Source organism: Balaenoptera borealis, assembly GCF_965194805.1.
Source record: "Balaenoptera borealis genome assembly, chromosome: 8".
Lineage (NCBI taxonomy): Eukaryota > Metazoa > Chordata > Mammalia > Artiodactyla > Balaenopteridae > Balaenoptera > Balaenoptera borealis.
The window spans coordinates 10,627,340-10,652,484 of NC_138865.1; the positions used below are offsets into that span (position 1 = coordinate 10,627,340).

The 25,145-nt window shown below is 39.4% G+C and overlaps 1 protein-coding gene across 1 annotated transcript in view; it reads right to left on the reverse strand.

Moving 5' to 3' along the window:
- ELP3 (elongator acetyltransferase complex subunit 3) overlaps positions 1 to 25,145 on the reverse strand; it is a 106,735-nt gene that overhangs the window by 4,841 nt on the left and 76,749 nt on the right. Inside the window, exons 13-14 of the mRNA XM_082402849.1 lie at positions 23,938 to 24,165; positions 22,919 to 23,000 (exon numbers count right to left, since the gene is read on the reverse strand). Of these exons, the coding sequence (XP_082258975.1) occupies positions 22,919 to 23,000; positions 23,938 to 24,165 (310 nt within the window). The remainder of the gene's footprint in view (positions 1 to 22,918; positions 23,001 to 23,937; positions 24,166 to 25,145) is intronic.

Sequence of the window (25,145 nt, forward strand, 5' to 3'; positions counted from 1 at the left end):
ATGGTCTCTTTTCTTGGATGCTCTTTTGGAAAGAAGTTTATTTTCTTTATCTTAATTGAAGGATAGTTGATTTATAATAATATTAGTTTCAGGTGTATAACACAGTGATTCAAAATTCTTATAGATTATACTCCATTTAAAGTTATGATAAAATACTGGCTATACTCCTTGCTCCGTACAACATATCCTTGTAGCTTATTTATTTTACAGATAGTAGTTTGTGCCTCTTAATCCCCTACCCCTACCTTCCCCTCTCCTCACTGGTGACCACTAGTTTGTTCTCCATATCTGTGAGTCTGTTGGAAAGAAATTTCTGACTGGGGCAGTTGTCTTACGAGGGGAGTTGGCTGAGGAGGAAGCAGGTGGGTGGAGGCCGGCGGAGGGGGCAGGTGAAGACAACCTGGGTCCTTTTTGATACTGTTGAATCAACAACTAACCAAGTCTGAAGCTGCTCTACCAAGGAAGCTGTTAGGAAATAATGTTTTCCGTTTGGTTTAAGCCATTTTGTTTTGGTACTTTTTTGTATTGTACTAATATACATAAGATAAACTTATCATTTTAACCATTGTTAGGTGTACAGTTTACTGGTATTAAGTACCTTCACACTCTTGTGCAACCATCGCCACCATCCGTCTCCAGAAGTAAAACTGAAACTCTGTACCTAGTAAACAGTAGCTCCCTGCTCCCTCTTCCCCCTGTTCCTGGCGACCCCCCGCTCTACTTCCTGTCTCTATGGATTTGGTTACTCTAGGCACCTCATGGAAGTGGAATCATTCCGTATTTGTCTTGTGGTGACTGGCTTATATCTTCAAGGTTCATCCATGTTGGGTTTAAACCATGTGAGTTGAGTTCTGTGTTACTTGTAACTGAAAATGTTGTAACTGACACGTGAGCTTGAGGACAGGAAGAGATTAAACACATGAGGTCAAGTCAGCACTTAAAACCATAAATCAGGGTGGTAATTCTGACCATGCTGCTGTCCTATTGGCAAGTCCCAAGACAGAGCTCAGATTCCTCAGCCTGATTTTCACAAAGATTTTCACGTCCCGTCTGGTTTACCTCTAGTTCCTGCCACAACTGACCTTAGTCCTTATAGTCTGGCGTTACCAAACCAGGCATAATTTCACTAATCCACTGGCTTGGCCGCTGCCCCTTCAGTGCTGCAGCCCATGCCCCAGGGCACTCCCATTCATCCTTGAACCCTCCCTCGGACACCACTTTCGCCAGGAGACCGCTGCACACACCTCCCCTCTCCACAGAGTCTGGCATTCATAACCCCCCTCTCCACGCTGGCTGGATCCTTTAGAGTTCTACTGTTTCAGTAGTCATGCTGTGCTTTATTTTACTTGCATGTCTAGCCCCCTTCCTAGAATGTAAGCCTTTTGAAGTCAATGACTTCTATCCTCAGGGCTTAGTACAGTGTCTGCATATAATCAACAGGCAATAAATGCTTGCGGATTTACTGTACTGTATTCGGTTATCATTATGTTGTGTATATATAAAGAAATGTGCTCCTGGGGGATGTATTTTTTAAAAAAAGAAAAGAAAGAAGAACTGGCCCTATGTTAGCTGCCAGGTAGTGGGAATGACTCAATGTAAAAGGGATGAAGGGTAGGGCTTAATCTAGTTATAGATTTCCTACTTTGTTAGCTTACAGATGTAGAGGCAGCTCTCTGATTTATACTATTACCTCTAACTAATAAAAACTTCCCCTAAAATTTTCAGAAATATTTCTGGATTTTTAAAAAATTGAAGTACAGTTCATTTACAATGTTATGTTAGTTTCAAGTGTATAGCGAAGTGATTCAGTTATGTGTGTGTGTGTGTGTGTATATATATATATACACACACACACAAGATATTGAATATAGTTCCTTGTACGATATAGTAGGTCCTTGTTGGTTATCTATTTTATATATAATAGTGTATATCTGTTAATCCCAACCTCCTAATTTATCCCTCCCCCCACTTCCCCCTTTGGTAACCATAAGTCTGTTTTCTATGTCTGTGAGTCTATTTCTGTTTTGTAAGTAAGTTCATCTGTATAATTTTTTTAGATTCCACATATAAGTGATATCATATATTTGTCTTTCTCTTGCTTACTTAATATGATAATCTATAGGTCCACTATGTTGCTGCAAACGGCATTATTTCACTCTTTTTTATGGCTGAGTAGTATTCTATTTTGTGTGTGTGTGGCATTATTTTGTTCCTTTTTATGGCTGAGTAATATTCCATTGTACATATGTACCACATCTTCTTTATCCATTTATCTGCTGATAGACATTTAGGTTGCTTCCACGTCTCGCCTATTGTATCAATAAGTAATGCTGCTATGAACACTGGGGTGCATGTATCTTTTCGAATTAGAGTTTTCTCTAGATATATGCCCAGGAGTGGGATTGCAGAATCATATGGTAACTCTATTTTTAGTTTTTTAAGGAGCCTCCATACTGTTCTCCATAGTGGCTGCACCAATTTACATTCCCACCAACAGTGTAGGAGGGTTCTCTTTTCTCCACACCCTCTCCAACACTGATTATTTGTAGACTTTTTAATTATGGCCATTCTGACTGGTGTGAGGTTGGCTTTTTATACTTCTAATTTTACAAAATAGATGCCATCTCCCATGGGCTTAAAACAATCTATTACAGAGAATTTCAAATATACAAAAGTAGAGACAATGGTATGTTGAACCTCCACAGACCCACTACCCAGCTTCAACGATTATCAGTTCATCCATCAGACTTCTAGTGCTTCTAGCTCTCCACCCATGTGAAGTCACAAGACAGATTTAACACTTCCTTTTGGTTCTGCTCAGCTCAGTCACTGGAGACATGTTTAATTCTCCTCTTTCAAATAAAGATGACGGTAATCTTTACCATCTTCTTTACCAGTTATTACCAGATTGAAGATGTGCAGCTGGTCAAAGAGCTTTACTTCCCCAAACATGCCACAACCTACATCTGTCACAACCTACCATAAATAGCTGTAGAGGTGAGAGAGAAGCTGTTCCTTACACCTAACACAGGACTCAACACCCCTGGACAACCACAAGTGCCATGTTCTGGAGTGCCCTGATTGCCTAAGTGTGCCGGTTAAAGGCACAGCTTTACTGGGGTACAACTCAGCGCTCCTCAGTCAGATTCCCACTGAGCGTGCAGGCTCCTCACGTTCTCTACTTTTGCCCTAATACGGGAGGTGGGCCCTGGAAACTACCACCACCTTGAGGAGAGGCACTCAGGCTTTGCTATGAGCCTTTTTGAATAAAGGCATATCTTTCAAGCTCCTCTCCTTGTTTTCAGTAACATGCTGTAGCACTGAGACGGGAAGTCTACTTCCGGACCTTCAGGGAGGCCTTAAGTCTTTTGACCTCTAGCCAGCCTGGACTCCAACCTCTTACTTAAATGACTAAGCAAAAATATTCCCCATTTGTATTTCCCTGTGCCTCTTGTTTCTTGAAAGAAAGATTCTTCCTCCGTTCCTACACTCTGCGGAGCAGGCTGGCGAAAGTATTAGCATTGCTAGTCAGCGCGGAAGGGAACACACCGTCAGCGGCGTGGGTGGAGGCCACACTCTGCCGCCTGCTCCTCTCCTGGGTTAGCAGGGCTCCTACAGTCCTCGTCACAGTAACTTTCCTCTTGTTAGCCAGCCAAGAAAAAGCAATTACCTTTCACAGCTGACGTCAGCCAAGCTCCTGGACTGACGCGGGCAGCTGTGTCACAGGCTCCTGCCCTTGAGGACAGACACGCAGCGGGCTGTACAAGTATCCGTGTTCTCTACCTGCTCGCCTGCGTGCGATTCTGCCAATCCCTGGGCTGGGGGGCGAGCAGCAGTAACCTCTGTGCAGCAGTCACCTCTGTGCAGCAGTCCTCAGGGTGCCCTAGCGGCAGAGCCGACAGTTGTCAGCAGAGCAGTAAGGATGGGGAGGAGAGGGGCAGTCCACATGCTTGCTTTGTTTTATCCTCCAAGTTACTGAACCCACAACCTGAATCTACCTATATCACGGGGGCCTTTTTCCTACTCTTGGAGGCAGGATAAATATTTTTATCTTCACTACTTTACCAGCTATGATGATGATGAAAGTGAAAAAGAATACCTTGGGGCTTCCCTGGTGGCTCAGTGGTTAAGAATCCGCCTGCCAATGCAGGGACACGGGTTCGAGCCCTGGTCTGGGAAGATCCCACATGCCACAGAGCAACTAAGCCCATGCGCCACAACTACTGAGCCCACGTGCCACAACTACTGAAGCCCGCACGCCTAGAGCCCGTGCTCCACAACAAGAGAAGCCACTGCAATGAGAAGCCCGCGCACTGCAATGAAGAGTAGCCCCCGCTCGCCGCAACTAGAGGAAGCCCGTGTGCAGCAACGAAGACCCAAAGCAGCCAAAAAAACACAAAAAACAAAAAACTAAAAAAAAAAAGTATGTGTGTTTGGGGGGGGGCGGGGGGGGAATCACAAAACCTTAAAAAGATGAATCAAAGATGAAAATGGAAAAAACCTAGCTGTTTAAATTCTACTGATTCTATATTAGAAAGTATGCAATCTATTTTAACATAAATTTAGAGGAAGCAGGCAAAAGGAGTAATAAACTAGTCAATGTGGTACCTGATTTGGCTGTGAAACTCTGCTTCTCCACATTACTGCAGCCCTTTCTGTCTAAGGGGATAAATCCAACACCAGAGTAAAGCTTAGAAGCTGAAAATAAACACATTTTCCCTTTAAAAGAGAAAATAAGTCAGGAGCAGGAAATGAGCCTCAACTCAACCTAGCTTGTGATTCTGACTAACTCCATCTCAAAACAAAAGAAGCAACAACTTTATAGCTGAGCGACTGTAAAGTACAAAGCTAGAGTAAGACGACTCTTTTCTGAGCCCTTAAATACATGCCAGGCACGCATGCTGGATGCTCAACACACACCAGCAAGACTGAGATTACTATCCTGGGAGGCACGAGAGTTTCAGAAAGGGTCATAACTCAAGGTCACATGGCTGGGAAGTAGAAGAACCATAATTCAGGGCCAGCTTGTCTCCACGGCACGCAGAGTATTCCCAAGGAGCCGTGGTGCCTGTGTTGTGGGTGATGCCAGACCCTGCTTCCCCCGCTCTGGCTTTAAATATCTAGTTGGCTCTGATAACAGCACATCCATTTTTTATTAAAGCACAGAAAGGACATTTGACTTGTCTCGATCACCTTACCTCCTCTATCTGTGTCTAGTTTCTCAGTGTTCTTTGTTTGATAAATCACTAGATGAAACAAACATAGTGACCTTATTTCCATTTCACTAACAGAGCTCAGTAAGAAACAATAATTACATAAAATATTCTGATAACATAGGCAACACAAAACTGTTAAAAGATGTGGCTTACAAATGTGAGAACTACTGGGAAGGGGGATACTTTTAAATAACAACTTGATAAATGTGGTCACCCTTTTTAAAATGAAGAGAAATACAATGTAGAGTTTGGGGGGAAAAAAAGCAACAAAGATGGAACAATGATGGAAACTAGACCCTAGAGGAGGAGACAAGTCAGGAGTATTTAAGCTTACAGAAAAGGTGACTTCAGGCTTGACTACGGCAGACTAAATGACCAGGATCAACTTTCCAGCTAAAGACAATTTAAAAATTTAGACAAAATTAAAAATGCTTCCACTAGAAAAATATCAAAGATCTAACAGTTATTAATTATCAGGCAGAGAATAAGGAGAAAATGTGAGCTTTGAGAAGGGAGTAGAGCCTTTTCTGCCTTGGTGGTGATGCCAACCCAGGAAGGTCGGCCAGATCCACAAAGGCCGGCCAGAGACAAGTAGGATGGGAGGAGTCACGTGGCCACCAGAGGCACAGAACCAGCTGCCAACACCCTGAATCTCACTCCCCTTCACGAAGGGCTACGCTCCAAAGGAGGTGGGGGAGCAACCATCATCTAGGTCTTGAAGTATTCCTGAAAGCAAATTCTCTCATAAAATGCTCAGCAAATAATAAAAATGAGGCACACTTAGAGACGACAACATGATAAGAAATAAGAGACTTCAAATCTGGAGTCCCTGCCATTATTTGACATAGATTGTAGAAAAGCTATGCTTACTACATACATGGAGATGGATACTGAATTTAAGAATGTTTAGAAGCAACAGGAAACTATAAAACATGATATAACAGAGTTGAAAAAGATGCCAGAAATCAGAGAATTGAAAGATAAAATAAGAACTTAGGCATCAATGGATGAGTTTAATGGTAGATTAGACTTAATCAGTAAAGTGTAAGTTAAGTCAGAAGGAACTATCAACAATGAAGCATGGAGAAACCGAGTAACGGGTGGGGGAAGAGGGTATGAGACACAATGGATACAATGAATAGGTCTAACATATGTTTAACTGGAGTCCCAGGATGAGGGGGAAGAGAATGGGATAAAATCAATATATGAGTCAGAGACTGAAAATTACACGTAATTAAAAAAAAAAAGAAAAAAAAAACCCACCACCAATTAAAGAAACCCAAGGAAACCTAAGCAAGCTCAAGCAGAGGAAATGCATATCTAGAAACAATCATAGTAAAACTAGAGAAAACAATCTAAAAATAAAGATACTAAAAAAAAATCATAAAAGCAGTCAGAGTATATCCTCAAAGACAGACATCTGACTTCTTAACTGCATCATTAAAAGTCAGAAGACAGTGGAAAGACAGCTTCAAAGTGCTGAAAAAAAATAAATGCAAACCCAGAATTTTATACTCAGTGAAAACTTACTTTAAGAATAAGCAAAATAAGATATTTCATACAATCAAAATTAGAATGATTTGCTACCAGCAGATTATTACTAAAATAAATTCTTTAGGTACAAAGAAAACAATACTTGCAAATTACCCAAATAAATACTCATCAGTAGTAAAACAGATAAACTGTGCTATATCCACATCATGGAATCCTATGTTATCAATGAAAATGAATAAACTACCTTAGAGAGTCAGCAAAGATTGAAGAGCAAAGAAAGTGATAAATATACCAGTAAATCTAAATGAATATGGACTGTATATAACAATAATTATTATAGTAGTAATAATAATAATATCTTGTGGATTTTTGAAAAAATATATCTCACACACAGACACTTCAGAAAAGAGGACATCTAAATGGCCAGCAAGCATATGAAAAGGTAGTCAACTTCATTAGTCATCAGGGAATGTAAATTAAAACTACAAAGAAAAACCACTACATACAAATCATACTGAACAACTGAAACTCTTATACCTTCCTGGTGGGAGTGAAAATTGGTAGCCCTTTGGAAAACCACTCTGCAGACTCTTATAGTTGAACATATGTATTCCCTGAAATCCAGCAATGCCACCCCTAGGTATATATTCCACACAAATGTGTATTTATGAGCCTTAAGATACATATATAAGAATATTCATAAGCCCAAACTGGAAACTACCTAAATATCCAGCAAGAGTAAGACAGATAAATTGTGAGATATTTGCGTAATGGAGTCCAGCCTATCAATGAAAATGAATGGACATAGCCACACACAATGTGACCTAATCTCACAAACAGTGTTGCACCAAAGTAGCCAAAACAACAACAAAAATATACCAAAATGATCCCACTTATCTAAAATTAAAAACAACAAAACTAAACTATTTATAAATGATTCATAGTTAGGTAGTGGAATATAAAGAAACACACAAAATAAAGTAGGAAAAAAGAGGCTACTGGGGAAGGAGGAAGGCAAGGAGAGGGGAGGGGATTATGATGGGGTGGGGTCAACAGGGATGTTGGTTATGTTCGTGACCTAAGTGGGGGCTGGTTAAACAATTCATTTTTTAACATCTAATCAACTTTGCTGTCTATTTGCTACAGTTTACTGTCAACTTTTAAAAATGAAAAATAAATAAATAAAAATGAAAAAGAGAAGGTAAGATTAAGTTATTTCAACTACATGAATGTTTCTTTAAATGGGGAAATAAAACAATTCTTCATGTATATGGAAAATCAAATGAGAAAACTTGGGTTTAGTGATTCCAACAGGACAAAGAAAGAACATGAAATTTCTAATGTGACTTAATAGAGGAAGAAATCATTTAATCAAGTACTTATTGAGGATATACTAGGAGCCTGGAAATTAACGAGTTTTACCTCCTGGAATCTTCAAGAAAAGAAAAATTCTAGCCTAACAGACATTAAATGTCTGAAGAAGGAAAATGAATTCGAAATCTGGAGGTTCATTCCTGTTCTTTGACACGACCTTTGTTAGGACATAGGGCTGTGCTTCATGGCTAGTTATGTGTTGGACTGAATTAAAATTGAGCCCACATCACATTCCTAAAGCCAAACTTGAAAAAAGAGAGAAAATATGCTAAATCTATCCTTTGAAACTTAAATCTCTGATTTTTCTGATTAGATGCAAAAGATTGAGATAAGTCATGATCACTTAATAAAAAAAAATTAGTGAAATAAAAACAACTTCAAAAAACTGTTTTAATTACTTTTGGGTTCAATTAATCAACTATTGAGTGCTTGATATATGACTAGCAGCATTAATACAAGGCAAATGTATTCATTAGTTTCATTCATTTGCTACTGAAATGAGATTTTATTACATCTCATTGATCTTTTAGTAGGATGGCAATATTTCACTCTTCAACAATACACACTGGTATCAGATTTGGGGAAAGGTTTTTCTTCTGAATGTTTGAAAATGAGCCAAATTAACTCAATGACCCTAAATCTCTGAAAGAGAATTTTTTTTCCTGTTCTGTTAAAAATAAACTCTTAGAAGGTTACCCACATATGATCTTAGCTCTTCAAAGTAGTTGGTTATTGCAAGTCATTAACACAGCACGTTAGTACATTTATTCTCCATCACCTTGGAAGATACAGAGAATATCTCAGAAGAAGAGATTCAACCAGTTACCCAGCAGCCTAAAGGTTCCCCTGTTCCTTCTGAAATGGGTACACCAAGATAACAAAGTAAAAATGAACAAAGAATAAAAGCAGTAACTTATAAAGCATGTATAGAGACTCTAAATAGAAGCTACCATGGTAACTTACAGTAGGGAGATACTTACAGTAGGGAGACGCTGGAGGGTTATCCTATAGCTCTTAGGTTTATTCTTCACAGGGAGTCTGACATAGGAGGGCCCACAGTCATCTAATTCAAAAATGAGTGGCTCTATTCCCACCAGTGCAGAATGTCTGCTATGTCACAGATCATTTTCACTACTTCATGTCTCAAATCATTAGTGTGTTTCTGTAGAAGTTAAAGACTGTCATAGGTAACCTGGTAGGAAGAGGAATCCCTTCTATCTTTAAAAAAAAAAAAAAAAAAGACTTTAAGAAGGAAAATGGTAGAGTAGAAAACGCTAGAGATCAGTCCCTCTACTGAAACAACCAGTAAGCTGGAAACAACAATCAAAGCCAACTACATGGGGACACCAGAACCTGATAAGGCACTTACAGCAACCAGGGGAGTGCCTGATGAAGGGAGAGGCCGCTGCCCTTTGGTAAGAGGGCAGCAGATGTGAACCACCTACCATCCCCCTATCCTACAGTGGCCAGCTGGAGCCAGGGTGGGCAGTAACGGTATCTATTGTAAGATTTGAAGAGATATATTCCCTTACCACCTTTTTAAAAAAGATCCAGACATTTAAGGAAATCCCTGTCAGGTCACAGGCTGATTGCAGAGAAAATGAAACAAGAAATTTTAGTGAGCACATGCAACAAAGAATACTGACTTTGCCAAAATAGCTTGAAAAAATACAAGTGGATGACTGCAGCCCTCAAGAGCAATCCCCGAGGAGGGAGAGAATCTGACTTTTATAATTCTTGAGTATGTGCAGTTCTAAACAAAAAATTGCAAAGCATACCAAAAACAGGAAACTAAGACTCATTCACAAGAAAAAGAGAAGTTGACAGAAACTATGCCTGAGGAATCTTAGACACTGTGATTACTAGGCAAAGTCAACTGTCTTAATTATGCTCAAGGAGCTAAAGGAAATCATGTCAAAGAACTAAAGGAGCGCAAACAACAAAAGCAGAAGTCAACAAGTGGGACTGCATCAAACTAAAATGCCTCTGCACTGCAAAAAAAAATAACAAAATGAAAAGGCAACCTACAGAATGGGAGAAAATATTTATATTTGCAAACCATATACTGGATAAGGAGTTAATATCCAAAATATATAAAAACTCATATAACTCAATAAAAAAAATCTGATTAAAAAAATTGGCAGAGGAACTAAATAGACGTTTTTCCTATTGGCTATAGAAGACATTCAAATGGCCAACAGGTACATGAAAAGGTGTTCAACATCACTAATCATCATGGAAATGTAAGTCAAAACCACAATGTGATAGCACCTCACATCTGTTAGAATAACCATCACCAAGAAGACGAGAGATAACAAGTGCTGGTGAGGACATGAAGAAAAGGGAAGCCTGGTACACCACTGCTGGAATGTAAGTTGGTAATGTTCTTTTCCACTATGGAAAACAGTACAGAGGTTCCTCAAAAATTTAGAACTACCATATGATCCAGCAAATTCCACTTCTGGGTATATATCCAAAGGAAATAAAAACAGGATATTGAAGAGAAATCTGCACTCCCATGTTTATTGTAGTATTATACACAATAGCCAAGATATCGAAACAACCTAAGTATCTGTCAATGAATAAATGGATAAAGAAAACTGTTCGCGCACACACACACACAGAGAAATAGAATTCAGCCCTAAGAAAGGTGGAAATTCATTTCCATACCATTTGCAACAACATAGATGAACCTTGAGGACATTATGCCAAGTGATATAAGTCAGATAGAGAGAGACAAATACTGTACACCACTTGTGGAATCTGAAAAAGCCAAACTTGTAAAAAGAGAGCATAGAATGGTGGCTACCGGTGGCTGCGGGGTAGGGAAATAGGAGAGATGCCGTTTAAGGGTACAAACTTGACACCTGTAGATAAATAAATCCTGGTGATCTAATACACAATATAATGATTACAGACAACAGTACTGCATTATAAACATCAAATCTGCTAAGAGACTGGATCTTTATTATTCTCACCACAAAAAAGAAATGATAATCATGTGATGTCTTAGAGGTGTAACACTACAATGGCAATGATACTGCATTATATAAATGTAACAAATCAACATGTTCTACATCTTAAACTTACACAGTTATATGTCAAATCTATTTCAATTAAAAAAAGAAAAAAGACTAAAGGAAATGAGAACACTGTATGAACAAAGGGGGGAACCCAATAAAGAGAAATTATAAAAAGGAACCAAAGAGAAATACTGGAGCTGAAAAGTACAATAGCTAAAATAAGGGACCTGTGTTACACCACCACCATCAAGCTTACTAACACCACATCATAGGAGTCTCAGAGGGAGATGAGAGAGAGAAAGGGTAGAAAAAATAAATAATGGCCAAAAACTTCCCAAATTTGATGAAAGACATGAATCTACACTCCTAGGAAGTTCAACAAGTTCCAAGCAGGATAAACTCAAAGAGATCCACACCGAGGAACATAACAGTCAAAAAAAAAAATTTTTTTTTTTTGGCTGTGCCAAGCGGCATGTGGAATCTTAGTTCCCTGACCAGGGATCACACCCGGCCCTCTGCAGTGGAAGTGCAGACTCTTAACCACTGGCCTACCAGGGAAGTCCCCAGTCAGACTGTTGAAAGCCAAAGACAGAATCTTGAAAGCAGCTAGAGAGAAGTGACTCGTCACATACAAGGGATCCTCAATAAGATTAAGAGCTGATATCAGAAACCATGGAGGTCAGAAAGGAAGTGGGGTGACACATTTAAAGTGCTGAAAGAAAAAAAAAACTGTCAACCAAAAATTCTTTACCTGGCAAAAGTATTTATCAAGGATAAAGGATAAATTGAGACATTTCCAGATAAACCAGAGCTAAGGAAATCTGTTATCACTAAACCTATCCTACAAGAATCCTTCAGGATGAAATAAAAGGACATTAGGCAGTAACTCAAAGCCATGTGAAGAAATAAGTAAACACTAGTAAAGATAACTACATAGGTAAATATAAAAGCTGATATTATTGTTCTTTTGGTTTGTAACTCCTCTTTTTTCCCTATAATTTAAAAGGCAAATTCATAAAATAATTATAAATTTATGTCAAAGGTCAGACAGGTATAAAGATGTAATCTGTGACAGTAACAATGTAAACAAGAGATAGAGATGTATAGGAGCAGAGTATTTGCATATTACTCACTAAAATGGTATTACCCAAACTAGGTTATTATAAATTTAAGATGTTAATTGCAATCCCTAAGGTAATCACTAAGAAAATAACTCATAACCAAAAGAGAGCTGGGGTGGATTTAGTATCAAATGAAACACATTTTAAGTAAAAAAAAGTTTATAAAAGACAAAGAGGGACGTTGCAAATTGATAGAAGGTTCAATTCATCAAGGTTTAACAATTATAAATGTATATACATCGAATGACAGAGCCCCAAAATATATGAAGCAAAAATGGACAGAACTGAAGGGAGAAATAGATAGTTCTACAAGAGCTGGAGACTACCATACACATTTTCAATAATGTAGGACTTGAACAACACTTTAAACCAATTAGACCTAACAGAACACATCACCCAACAACAGCAGAATACACATTTTCCACAGCGGACACGTAGCATTCTCCAGGTTAGATCATGTATCAGGCCATAAAACAAGTCTTAATAAATGTTAAAAGACTGAAATCATACAAAGTATGAAAAATAAGTACAAAGAAAAAAAGACTCAAATCACTAAAATTAGAAATGAAGAGGAAACATTACTACTGACTTTACAGTAATAAAAAGAATTATGAGAATATGAATAACAATATGAATGTATATGTACACCAACACATCAGATAACCTAGTTGAAATGGACAAATTCCTAGAAACATAAACTACGAAAACTGACTCAAGAAGAAACAGGAAGTCTATATAGTCCTGTAACAAGTAAAGAGATTGATTCAATAATCAAAAACCTCCCATCAAAGTAAAACTCAGGACCAGATGGCTTTACTGGTGATTTCTATCAAATGTTTAGAGAATTAACACCAATCCTTCTCAAACACATCCAAAAAACTGAAGAGGGACACTTCCTAACTCATCCTATGAGGCTAGCAATACCTTGATACCAAAGCCAGACAAAGACATTACAAAGAAAATTACAGACCACTATCTTTATGAATATATATGGGAGAAAATATTTGCAAATCACAGATCATTTAAGAGTCTTGTAGCCAGAGGATATTAAAAATTCCTACAACTCAACAATAAAAAGACAAACAACCCAATTAAAAAATGAGCAAAGGACTTGAATAGACATTTTTTAAAAGACACAAATGACAAATAAGCACACAAGAAGATGTTCAACATCATTTTAGTCATTAAGGAAATGTAAGCCAAAACCCCAATAAAACATCACTTCACACCATTAGGATGGCTATAAAATAAAAAAAAATTAAAAAAAAAAAAAAAAGGAAAATAACAATTGCAGGCAAGGATGTGGAGAATTGCACCCCTTGTGCACTGCTGATGGGAAAGTAACATGATGCAGCAGCTGTAGAAAACAATTTGGTGACTCCTCAGAAAGTTAAATGGAATGACCACTGATCCAGCAACTCCACTTCTGGGTACAGACACAAAGGAACTGAAAGCAGAGACTCAAATAGATATTTGTATACCAATGTGATAGCAACATTATTCACAATAGCCAAAAGATGGAAACAACCCAAGAGTGTGTGTGTGTGTGTGTGTGTGTGTGTGTGTAAAGCATGGATGAACCTTCAAGACATTATGCTAAGTGAAATAAGCCAGACACAAAAGGACACATATTGTATGATTCCATTTCATAGAGTCAGAAAGTAGATTAGAAGTTACCAGGGGCTTGGGAGATGGTGAAATTGGGAATTACTGCTTAATGAGTACAGAGTTTCTGTCTGGGGTGATGAAAATGTTTTGGAAATAGTGGTGATGGTTGCACAACATTGTGAATGTAACTAATGCCACTGCACTGTATACTTAAAAATGGTTATAATGGCAAATTTTACGCTATATACAATTTACTGCTTCCCCAAATGGGGGGAAAAAAGACTTTAAGGTGCATTAACTATCTTCGGTATTTATGGAGAGGAAGGAACGTCGATTAGGGTCAGATCTCCCTAGGGAAAGCATGTACCCTTGCCTAAGATGGTCTTCTATATTCCATAGCCTAGAAGGAAGACATAAATGGGCAACATCTTAGACCTAAAGCATGAGACATTTAGACAGGCCTGTAAGGGGAAACAGAGGAATGTCCTCACGGAAGAGAGGGCAGACAAAGGTCTGATGCAGGTGCTTCTTGTGCGGCCTGCCAAACTCCGCTTAAGACAGCGTTAGGTGTGCCTGTGCTGCGTGACGGCTGCATGAAAATACTGGTATCAGGACGGGGACAAGGACCCCTGACGCTAGGTATGCCCACAGACAGTCCGTCCTGGGAGAAGGCTACGTGAAGTTTCCTGTAGAAAGGGCTGGATGCGTATTAGTCACAAGTTAATGAAAGTGTATTCGCTCACTTAGTATCCAAAGATGGTCACTACCAGAGCCTCTCTCTTTGAGAAGTGGGATTTTTTCCTTTCCCTTTAAATCTGGGCTGGCCCAATGACTTCCTTAACCAAAAAAAAATGGGGCAGAAGTCACATCGTGGCAGGCAGTCTCTAAAATGACCCTCAAAGTTCACTGTCTCCCAGTATTCACAGTCATGTGTAATCCCTTTCCCTTGAAGGTGGCGTTAGACTCGTCGGCTCTCTTCTGAGACCAGGTTATGAAGACTAGGCTTCCATGTCAAAGGGATTCTGTCTCTGTGATCACTCTGCTGGGGGAAGCAGGCTGCCACGTGATGAGCGGCCCCACGGAGAGGCCCACATGGCATGGGGAGGAACGGTGGCCCTGAGACCAACGGCCCGTGAGAAACTGAAGCCTGCCAAAAACCATACAGTGAACTTGGAAGTGACCCTTCCATCCCAATTGAATCTTGAAATGATTACAGCCCCGGCTGACACTGTAGATGCAGCTTTATGAGATGCTCTGAGCCAGAGGCAGCCAGCTGGGTCCCTTCTGGACTCCTCACCTACAGAGACCATGAGATAACTGCTTGTTGTTTTCAGCCACTACGTTTTGTGGCTTTTTTATTACACAGCGATAAATGATGCATATAAGATGTTCTGCAACTTCTAAGCCGAGGCCTTTCCTGCCTCCTCTTAGAGGCCAGCCTTCATGCTAGGAGAAGTTCAAGGCATGTGGAGAAGCAGCAAGGTGCTAATGTGCACAGTCTCAGCCAAGCAGCCGCTACCAGCTAGAAGACAGACTCTAGGCAAGCCACCCCAGCAGCTGCCAGCCATTCAGGCCCCTCCAGCCGAGGCCCTAGACACCATGGAACAGAGAGGAGCCATCTTCTCCATGCCCTGCTGAATGTCTGACCTAGAGAATCACTGAGCAAATAAAATGGTTGTGTGAAGACACTAAATTTTGGGGTGGTGTGTTCCACCACAATAAATAACCCAGACAACCACTAATTAGTAGGATTTGCAGTAAGAGGTAACAGACCACACAGGGTATAGACCTGGGGCTTCTGACTGGTATACTAGACATCAGTGATTCATTCACAAGTGGTGGACAAACTGAACAACTGGATGCATTGGGAGGCACAGGATGAGGTGCATAAGGAAACATTATCCTGTGGCTACAATCTAAAACCTAAATCCACCACTTAATGTCTTGAAAATGTGAGCCGTTGGTTAGAGTCAACAGTTTAAGCCAGACTGACCAAAGAAATCCCCTGTGTATGTCCTGCTGCAATTAGAAATGCCCAAACTAAAAAGGCTCTATAATATCAGTATCTTGGTTGTTGCTAAAAAAAGGGAGCATCAGTATTTTCCAGCATTATTTAGTTACCTGCTCACCCAAACGGGAAGAATCTGCCAAAGCCCTGCCTCTAATAGATCTAAAAGAGAAAAGCTTTATCAAACTGAATGGGTTATAGCAATGTCAAACATTTAGAGAAAAGCACAGTACTAATCACATGAATGTTACACTGGTAAGGAGTTAACACTGCAACAAACTACAAAAGAGCCTTTGTGATAGACAGCAGATGGTGAGCAATGCAGGCTAGACCACTTTGGAAAAGGAGTCCTTGCTCAGAAAAAAGCCTGTGAAGCATGTAACTTTACAATAAAGGCGGTCCTTTATATTAAAGCTCCCAGACCTCTCGGGCATATTATTAGGAACCACATAATATTAACACTATTCCTCTACCCAAGCAGAAGTATACAGCTATCATTCCCAATACCCATAAACAAAAAGGAACAAGAATGGGGAGAAAAAGTCTACAAACGTAGGTGTGTCAACCACATTAGCAAGGCTATCCTCCAAGACTTTAACCTGCACGTTTCGGAGACACAGGAAGACTTGACAGCGTGCACGTGGGAAGAGCAACAGCACGTGCCAAATCCAAATCCTGTTCCTCCAGTGTCAGCATATCTACTGGTATCACTAGCTTCTGCCTAGGAAACGTCACCAAAAATTCACTTGCCCACAAGATCCAAACAGTGGAAACTGACTAATGGCCTATTTGGGAATATTTGAAAAACATGCATTAATTAATATAGTCATGTGATGCCAAGTGAGAGATGGGTCCAATGCACTTGATATGCAATGTACTATATAACTGGTACCTGATTCATCTATAAATGAATAAACATCAAGTCAGGGAATAAAGAGTCCTGAAGTGAGCTATGCATCAATGCCTCCACAGCAATACAGACACCACTTAGCACACATTTAGCTAATTTGATACCAAGCTAAGTAGTATTCTATGTCATCAGTGCTAGTCTGATTAATAAAGATGATGAAATTAATAAAGTTCTTGTTGTAAAGCAATATTTTATGTTGTACCTATTGTTCTTGAAAAGAAAGATATTCACCACCACCATAACAAAATCCCACTGGAACATGCACCAAAAAAGAAATATGTATGATCACAGTTAGAATATCAAAATGAAAGAAACAGAGGAATATATAGAGAACCCTAATAATGTGCATTTAACTAGGGAATAGTTAGGGGATAATTTATGAAAAGATATATTATGTAAAGGGATGAAACAGAAGCTATAAAAGAGCAAACAGCCTTTTCCCTTCCTTTCTGAGAAGTCCTATATTAACACATGCGACACAAACTGGTTTGCATTTGGCAGGCTTCCTGCGTCCATTAGCAAATAGGTAAGCCAAAATAAGGAAAAGCTTTTCTAGGCATTTTGGTAATGATTACAAGTCCATTACCAGACAGATCTAGTTACAAATGTACCCTTTTTTTCCCAACTAGATTATAATGCAAAGAATAAAACTACCTTCACCTCAAAAGGAGGGAGATGTGTTACAGCCTGGGATACAGGCCAAGTTTCTGGGGCCCAGTAAGTAATCTCAGTCATTCGTAGTCCATTGAAACAAAACGACTGTTACTTTCTATATATGCCCACATATCATTTGATTAATCAGTGGCTCTGGGGCACAAGACCATTAATTTCAGTCCCAGGAAGCCACATCGGATGCTGTAAGTCTCAGGCACATGGATTTTTTTCACTAGTGGGGATTGTACATGTGGCTTTAGAGTCATACAACTCTGAGCTTCATGATCTAGAACGATGTCATCCCACGGTGACTCGTTTGCTCACCCTGTATTTAAGCTCTTCTCTTTTCCCCTCTTCTTTGCCTTTTTAATAGGTTTAAACAAAATGGCTATCAGCCTCTGACTTCAGTGATTTCTGTCATCAAACACTCAGACATTTTCCTCGTTTCTCATCATCATTGTTTGATCCGTCAGCCTGGTACAATTCTTGGCCAATGGCCATGTTAATTTTCTACTTGAAAGAACACAAATAGGATACTGCTTATGACGAAGGTAGTAGGGGGAGCTTGGGGAATAGCTGTTCATCTTGATGCACAGCAATTAGCTTGGCAAACAGAAACAGGAACATGATTGGATCTGATGCCTAGCCAAAACTGCCTAAAGGAAAAAAAATCATTTTGTTGGGGGTATTAAGTGGCTCTTTAAATAGTGGCTATCGACAGTTATATTTGCCCTTTTAGAAATCGTACGGGCGGTGTGACATCAGAGATCTCCAGTTTCCATGGTGATTATTAGTAATGGCATTTCAAATGTTACGGTTAAGTCCTACAGTGTAATCTTTGCACTTTACAACTTATGAGAGGGAAGAGAAAAAACTGCTCCATCTTAGCATTTTTAAAGGAAAGAATGCTGATCGTCCAAGTAGATAAACATCCTGGCTTTTAAGTAGATATGATCTGCTAATCTGAAACAGATGTGTGCTGATCGAAGCTATGTCAGTAAGTTGATGAAAGATACTAAAGCACTTGGACTTAAGTATTAATTAACTTAATTAACTGCTTAGATTAATTAACAGCTTAGATATTTAGCAGCAATTAACTGTTATTTCCTGCCTACACATTATAAGCTGGTTGTTCTCATACTACTGATTTACCCATTTTTATATGTAGGAAAAGATGATTTTCTTACGCTGAAGCAACTAATCCTGAGTTGAGAAATAGTCTAAGTAGGGAAAAATTTGTCTTCCTCTGCAGTTAAGGACAATCCGCAGGGTGAAGACTGAGCGAGCTGCTCTGGCCCCATGTCAACATCCCTCAAAGGCAGGGTGGCATCTCCTCCTTCCTCTCTCTGCCCTCTCAGCCCATGTCCCCCGCACACAGGAGATACTCAATACGTGTAGTGACTTTGATGTTGATGAAGTTAGCCATTTCATTTGTGCTTGGTTTAATTTTCACATTTAGAGTTGATGGTTAATTTTAAAACACACAGTTTACTTACTAAGACAATTTTATATACTTAAGCAGAATGAATAAACTTAAAAGTCACTCTGAGAAAGTGCTTCATTGGACTCTGATAAACAAGTTTTCAGTTTTCTCATGTAGCTATAAAGTTAGTCTTTTAAAAAAGATAAATCAGCTATAAAATATACAGTATGTACCTTTTATTAACAAAATATATTGAGGTAACAGATAAAAACAATTTGTTTTTTAATATGGAAAAATAGACTATATGGAGTCTTTCTGACTAGTGATTCAAATCACATCTACTGTGTAGTTAATAATATTGTCTAGAGGCAGTATCAAAGATTATAAATCCAAGAAAACAGAGAAAATCTGCTGGCAAGATGAAGGGAAATCACAATGAATCAGGATGTAATTTAAAAAAAAAATTCTACATAAATGCATTCCTCTTACAGTCACAGAAACCAGAATGATAAATGATCTGTCTCTCCCTTTACTCAAGCTACTAGTTATGCCAGGACAGAATACCTAGGCCACCACTGTGTATGAGTTATGCAAAAGCCTACAGACCAGAACAAAGATGGATTTACAAATCAAGGACAAGGTCAGGAAAAAAAAAGTAGGACACGGGTCATGAAATATCACTACTTGGGACAGAAAAGGACATGCCTCCACAAATCATGGCTAGGATTAGCTACCTACGGGAAACTTTATCATCAAATACCCCAAACTAAATGAGACTGAGATCAATTACTAATGAAATTAAAGGGTCTCTTAATATGGTTTTAGAAAAGAATCTTCATATGTAATCAGTACAACACAGTTGGTCTTGTTGATAACTAAAAGAAATGAAGATATTAAGGGGCAGAATTCTAGACTGTTAGAACTGTAAAAGATAACCTAACCCACTTATTTTTAGTAAAGAAATAAAGGTCCACGGAGATCAAGCAACATTATTCAAGATCACAAGGAGAGCTACTGTCAATGCAGGAATAGAATCCTAACACCCCCGTCCAAGTGTCTCTTCTTACACACCACATCTAATGAAGTCTTGTGAATAAATGCAGCACACAAGCACCAGTACTATCACAAGGAGACTTGCATTCTAAGGATCAACCTATGGAGAATAATTCACTTTTTACAAAAACCAATTAAACACACACACACACAGCATTGTACTTAAATCAGAAAGACCAAAGTCAACTGAACAAATATGGAAGAAAAAAACCAACCAAAAAACACACGATAAAAAACACTTTAAATCTGCCCTCCTTGAAGTTCTGAATAATGGACACCTCAGATGTCTGATTCAGAAACTTAAATAGAACAGTAATATATTATTAAATTAGAGAAATAAAATGCATCACACACAGAGTAAATGTTCTTGGTGTTTTCATTTGAAGAGTGATCAGATCGTCAGTCAAACAGCAAGTCAAGGCCCTAGCTGGTTTCCCCAGCAGAGAGCAGTGGTGGGGAGGCTCACAGACCAGAGAGACAGGAAGTAACACAGAACTCCCTTGAGCGCCAAGAATGCATTCCAGGGCTGCTCCTGTAGAAACCCTCTGGCCAAGAGAAACCCCTGTACAGAAACCGAGTAGTCTTACTGTGACAACTAATAAGCAGAAAGGTTCTTCCCTGTTATTTTTAGCAAGTCTCTTCTTGTTATTTTAAAAGTTCTACAAGCAGATGATCTGAAATTGAGCTATTATTTAGAGTATAACAAAAAGCTAGAAAGAGGACAGATGCTGATTTCCACGTAGAAAGACACTGCTCAAAAAGCAGAAACTGAGGCTCTTACAGGCAACTGAATGTGACCTCGGGCAAGTCAGACACCCCTCTCTGCATGTAACATTTCTAAAAAGAGATAGATATCATGAAGGCAAATTAAATATAATGGAGAAGTGAAAGCCCTGGGACTTCCCTGGTGGCGCCGTGGTTAAGAATCCGTCTGCCAATGCAGGGGACATGGGTTCGAGCCCTGGTCCAGGAAGATCCCACATGCTGCAGAGCAACTAAGCCCGTGCACCACAACTACTGAGCCTGCGCTCTAGAGCCCATGAGCCACAACTACTGAGCCCTCGCGCCACATCTACTGAAGCCCTCGCGCCTAGAGCCCATACTCCGCAACAAAAGAAGCCACCACAGTGAGAAGCCCGCACACTGCAACAGAGTAGCCCCTCTCACCGCAACTAGAGAAAGCCCGCGCGCAGCAACGAAGACCCAACACAGCCAAAAAAAAAAGAATACAGATGCCCTTCAGTTTTAAAACTGATCAAGTTCCCACAGATACCAGAAAATCACTTGATTGCATATCAGACTTTGGGAATGCAGGCACTGCCGGGGTCACAGAGAGTATCTTTACCTTAGTGATTTGAAAGAGAATACTACATTTGGAAGAGAATACTAAAACCTTGCTACTCAAAGTATGGTCTGAAGACAATCAGTATAGGTTATCACTGGGTGCTGGTTAGAAATCTAGGCTTTCAGGCCCCACCCCAGACCTAATGAGTCAGAATCTGCATTTTAACAAGATCTCCAGATAATTCACAAGCACATTAACGCTTGGGAAGTACTGTACGGAAAACACTGACAGTGCGCTGGCAAAGGAGGCCACTGAAATTTCGGGTAATCCACAGGTGCACATGTACAAAAAGTTCTGAGTCGGTCTGGCCCTTTCCTGGTACCAGGAAAGGTTGACTTCTGGTCAACCACAGGCTAAACAATTGAGAAGTAAACATTTTTTTATTACAAATATCGGCACCAATCAGGTGAGCCTCATTTAGTTCCTACTTCTTTAGTGTGATTAAAGATAACACAGAAAAAACAGAGAACAGACTTGTGGTTGCCCAGGGGGGGAGGGGGAGCGGGAGGGAGAGGGATGGTCTGGGAGTTTGGGGTTAGTAGATACAAACTGTTACATTCAGAATGGATAAACAACAAGGTCCTACTGTATATCAGAGGTAACTATATCCAAACTCCTGGAATAAACCATAATGGAAAAGAATATAAAAAAGAATGTATATATGTGTATAACTGAGTCACTTTGCTGTACAGCAGAAATTAGTACAACATTGTAAATCAACTGTACTTCAATTAAAAGAATATTAAAGATAACACAGAAACATAGAGAGAGCTAGCCATGTTAAAAAATGCTTTATTATCTGTCTGGATAATGCCAAAAACCATAGCCAGACTGAATAATCGATTAAGTGAGCCTGGGTCATTACATTTCCATATTTGGAATCATTGAAATCTGGGCAAAGGTACTGATTTATTGATTGGCAACAACTTACTGATTTTTTTTAAAAGAGTGTTGTTTCAACTTTCATTTAATAATGCCATAGTCTAATGGGAAAACAAATTCTGCAGGGAAAATAACCTGAATATTGATCATGGCTTTCACCATGTTAGCTTCTTGAGAATAGCAAAGTTTGTGAGGATATGACACTCTAGAGTATGAGTGAAAGGGTACATATGCGTTATTTCTTGCTCCACTTACAGCAGGCCTTCCTTTACACGCCCACTTCTCCACTTATCTGACGTCCTAGGCAAGGTAAGGGGAAAGCTTCCAAACAGGGGAAATCTGTTCCCCAGGAACAAAGTCATTGAAAACAATTTTTAAGCAGCAAGGAACTCTGCCTTTAAACATCTTATACTGGCAAGTAGGTTCTATTTTAATTTCCAGAATGATACTGACAAATCTCCACACTGACTTATGATTTTCTTAGATCCGTATCATCAAATTTCATTTTTCCCAGACAGAGTAACTGGGCACAAAGCCCAGGAGACCAGTGTGACACACCACGAGGAAGACAGGATATAGATTACTGGCCTTGCCACTCAAGAGATGGAGAGCTTCTGCAAGCTCTAGTCCGCCAAACTGCTTACAGGAAGTTTCTTTGTGCTTGAGCACCAGTCTTTCCCTATTTGGCTCTGCGCAATTTTGAACATAATAATCATAAATGGGGGCAAGAGAGGCCTGAGGTGCTTTTCATTGTGGAACCAAGTTAAAAATGTGAACAAATCATGAACTCTGCCCTCCCCCAGTTACCTGATATAACAGCTATTTTCCCAGATCCATGTTCTTCTCTAGCTATTCTTTCTGCTTCCTCCATTAGTAGCATGCCAAATCCCTGTAAGAGGCAATGGAGGGGTTAGGGAATTAAGAAGGGAAGAAGTCATTAAGAGGGGTCCATAAAACAAGAAGGGTAATATTTCGTAGCTGCTAAACTCTTTTAAAATAAGAGTGACAAAAAACCATTTACGGGTGTAAAGAAAAGTTTCACTATTCAATTATACCAAAAGCACACTGTAGCAGACTAGGAATAACTCTGCAACAAAAGCCATCAAAGGGTATTCTGTGGATGATGTAATCTAGTCACAGCAAGGGGGTAATTGCCTCTCAACTTGTCTCTTTTTAAACAAGTTCTAGGCAATCTCCAGGTGATGAAAGTCTGGGGCATGTACTCTTGTATTATTAGTCACCCCTTCAATTTCTAAAAAGCTTTTTGAAACCAGGCAATATTCTTAAATCACCAATATGGGGGTTTATGGTACATCCACCATTAACAGTTTTAACCTATTCTCCTGAAATTTAAAAAAGTGAGTTATTTATTTAGGTTGTTTGGGGGAGTGGAATAGTGTTCCACTATATATATCACATAGCTTGCTTGTCTTTACGAAGTGCTTTAACATTTCATAAGTGCTTTCTTTCAAATAATCATCTCCTTCGATCCCAAAATAGTTGAATCATACGAAATTGCCAGTATTAGACCATTTCTGACTTTCAAAAATAGCAATTTCATATGGTTCAGTCTATTATTATATTCCACTTGACTGAGTCTCAATTTGTCTCTCCCCTCCTCCTCCCTCCCTCACACCCAAAGGGGAGCAATTTAAAGAGAAAACATCTCTGAACAACTGTAGTATTATACTGGTTCCTCTGTTTCTACACTTCCCGAATTTCCCCTCTCCTTTTCCTCTGCTCCCACCCTTGCCCCATTCTTTTTCTCTTTTCCTCCTTTGAGCAATTTCTTAATCATAGTCAAATAGAAATGGAATACAGGATACCTGATGCTGAAATTTAGTGGGATCCCGACTGCTGACGGGGACGACACTTCCATACACATGCAGCTCTCGGACTATGGACACCCCCCCGACCAATTCGAAACGGAATGTCTCCTCTGAGCACTTCCGTAATCTCAGGAGGCCAATCAAAATGTCTTGATCGGGGTCTTCATAGGATAAGAACGTCTCCCAGCCACCATTTGCAACATAATCTCTTCTTACCAATTCAACCTGTTTCATAAAAAGCCACGCAAAAACTTTTTTTTTTTTAAATTAGAGAACAAAGTGCGTTTCTACAATTATATATGTTTAATTAGACTAATATCCACGATTAGGGATAAAGAATAAATAACCACAAATTATGTTTCTTTTTACTTGTCTCCTCTCAATAGCACTGAACGAGAGTTCATGACTTGTTCGTGGACTATATAAAAGGAAACCAGTTTTACAACTTCATAAATATTTGCACCTCATTAACTTTGTGATTCTTACAGAGTTTGGCTCAGTAAATGCTTCCACGTATTTAAATCTGATCCTCCATGAAGAGTCTCTAAGGTAAAATTATACATTATGTCACGTGTGCAGCTCTTGGGAGCACCCTGAGGCCCCAGGACTGTCAGGTACTCAATGGTTTTCTTTTCTAGTCCTTACCTCCTCCACTAAAACCTGCTTTTAGGGGAAAAAATGTGTTATTAGTTACTTATTCCTTGATGGAATTTTTTAAAAAAGTATCCCACAGGACCTTTCAAATAGTATGCCTAGTTATGAGATTAACATGTTAAAGAAAATCCAATCACCGGAGAGGGGCTTTTGGGGAAGCTTTTGTGTTAGCAATCTACATGGGCTTTTGACTCTTGCTTCCTGCTCAAGTGTCCCTTGTACTTTGCATAAATATAAGCAAAATGCATGCAGAGAAAGCTACATATGTGGGCAGGGTCACACCCAGATACACTCTGAAAATGGGCGGACTGGACCCACAGTGAGGTGAATAAACAGACCAATACTGACACTCCTCTTCAACTTAATGTTTGCTGAATAACTGGATTGCACAAGAATTTGGCAAAATGACTAACTATGCTTGGGTCTACTTTTTTCCTCAAAAGATCCAAAATGTGAAAAATGTCAATCAAGTAAACAATTCATTTTGAGAACAGAAATATCAATGCAGATTTACTCTAGCCTTTCTCAAATGGGCTCCCACACAACAGCTA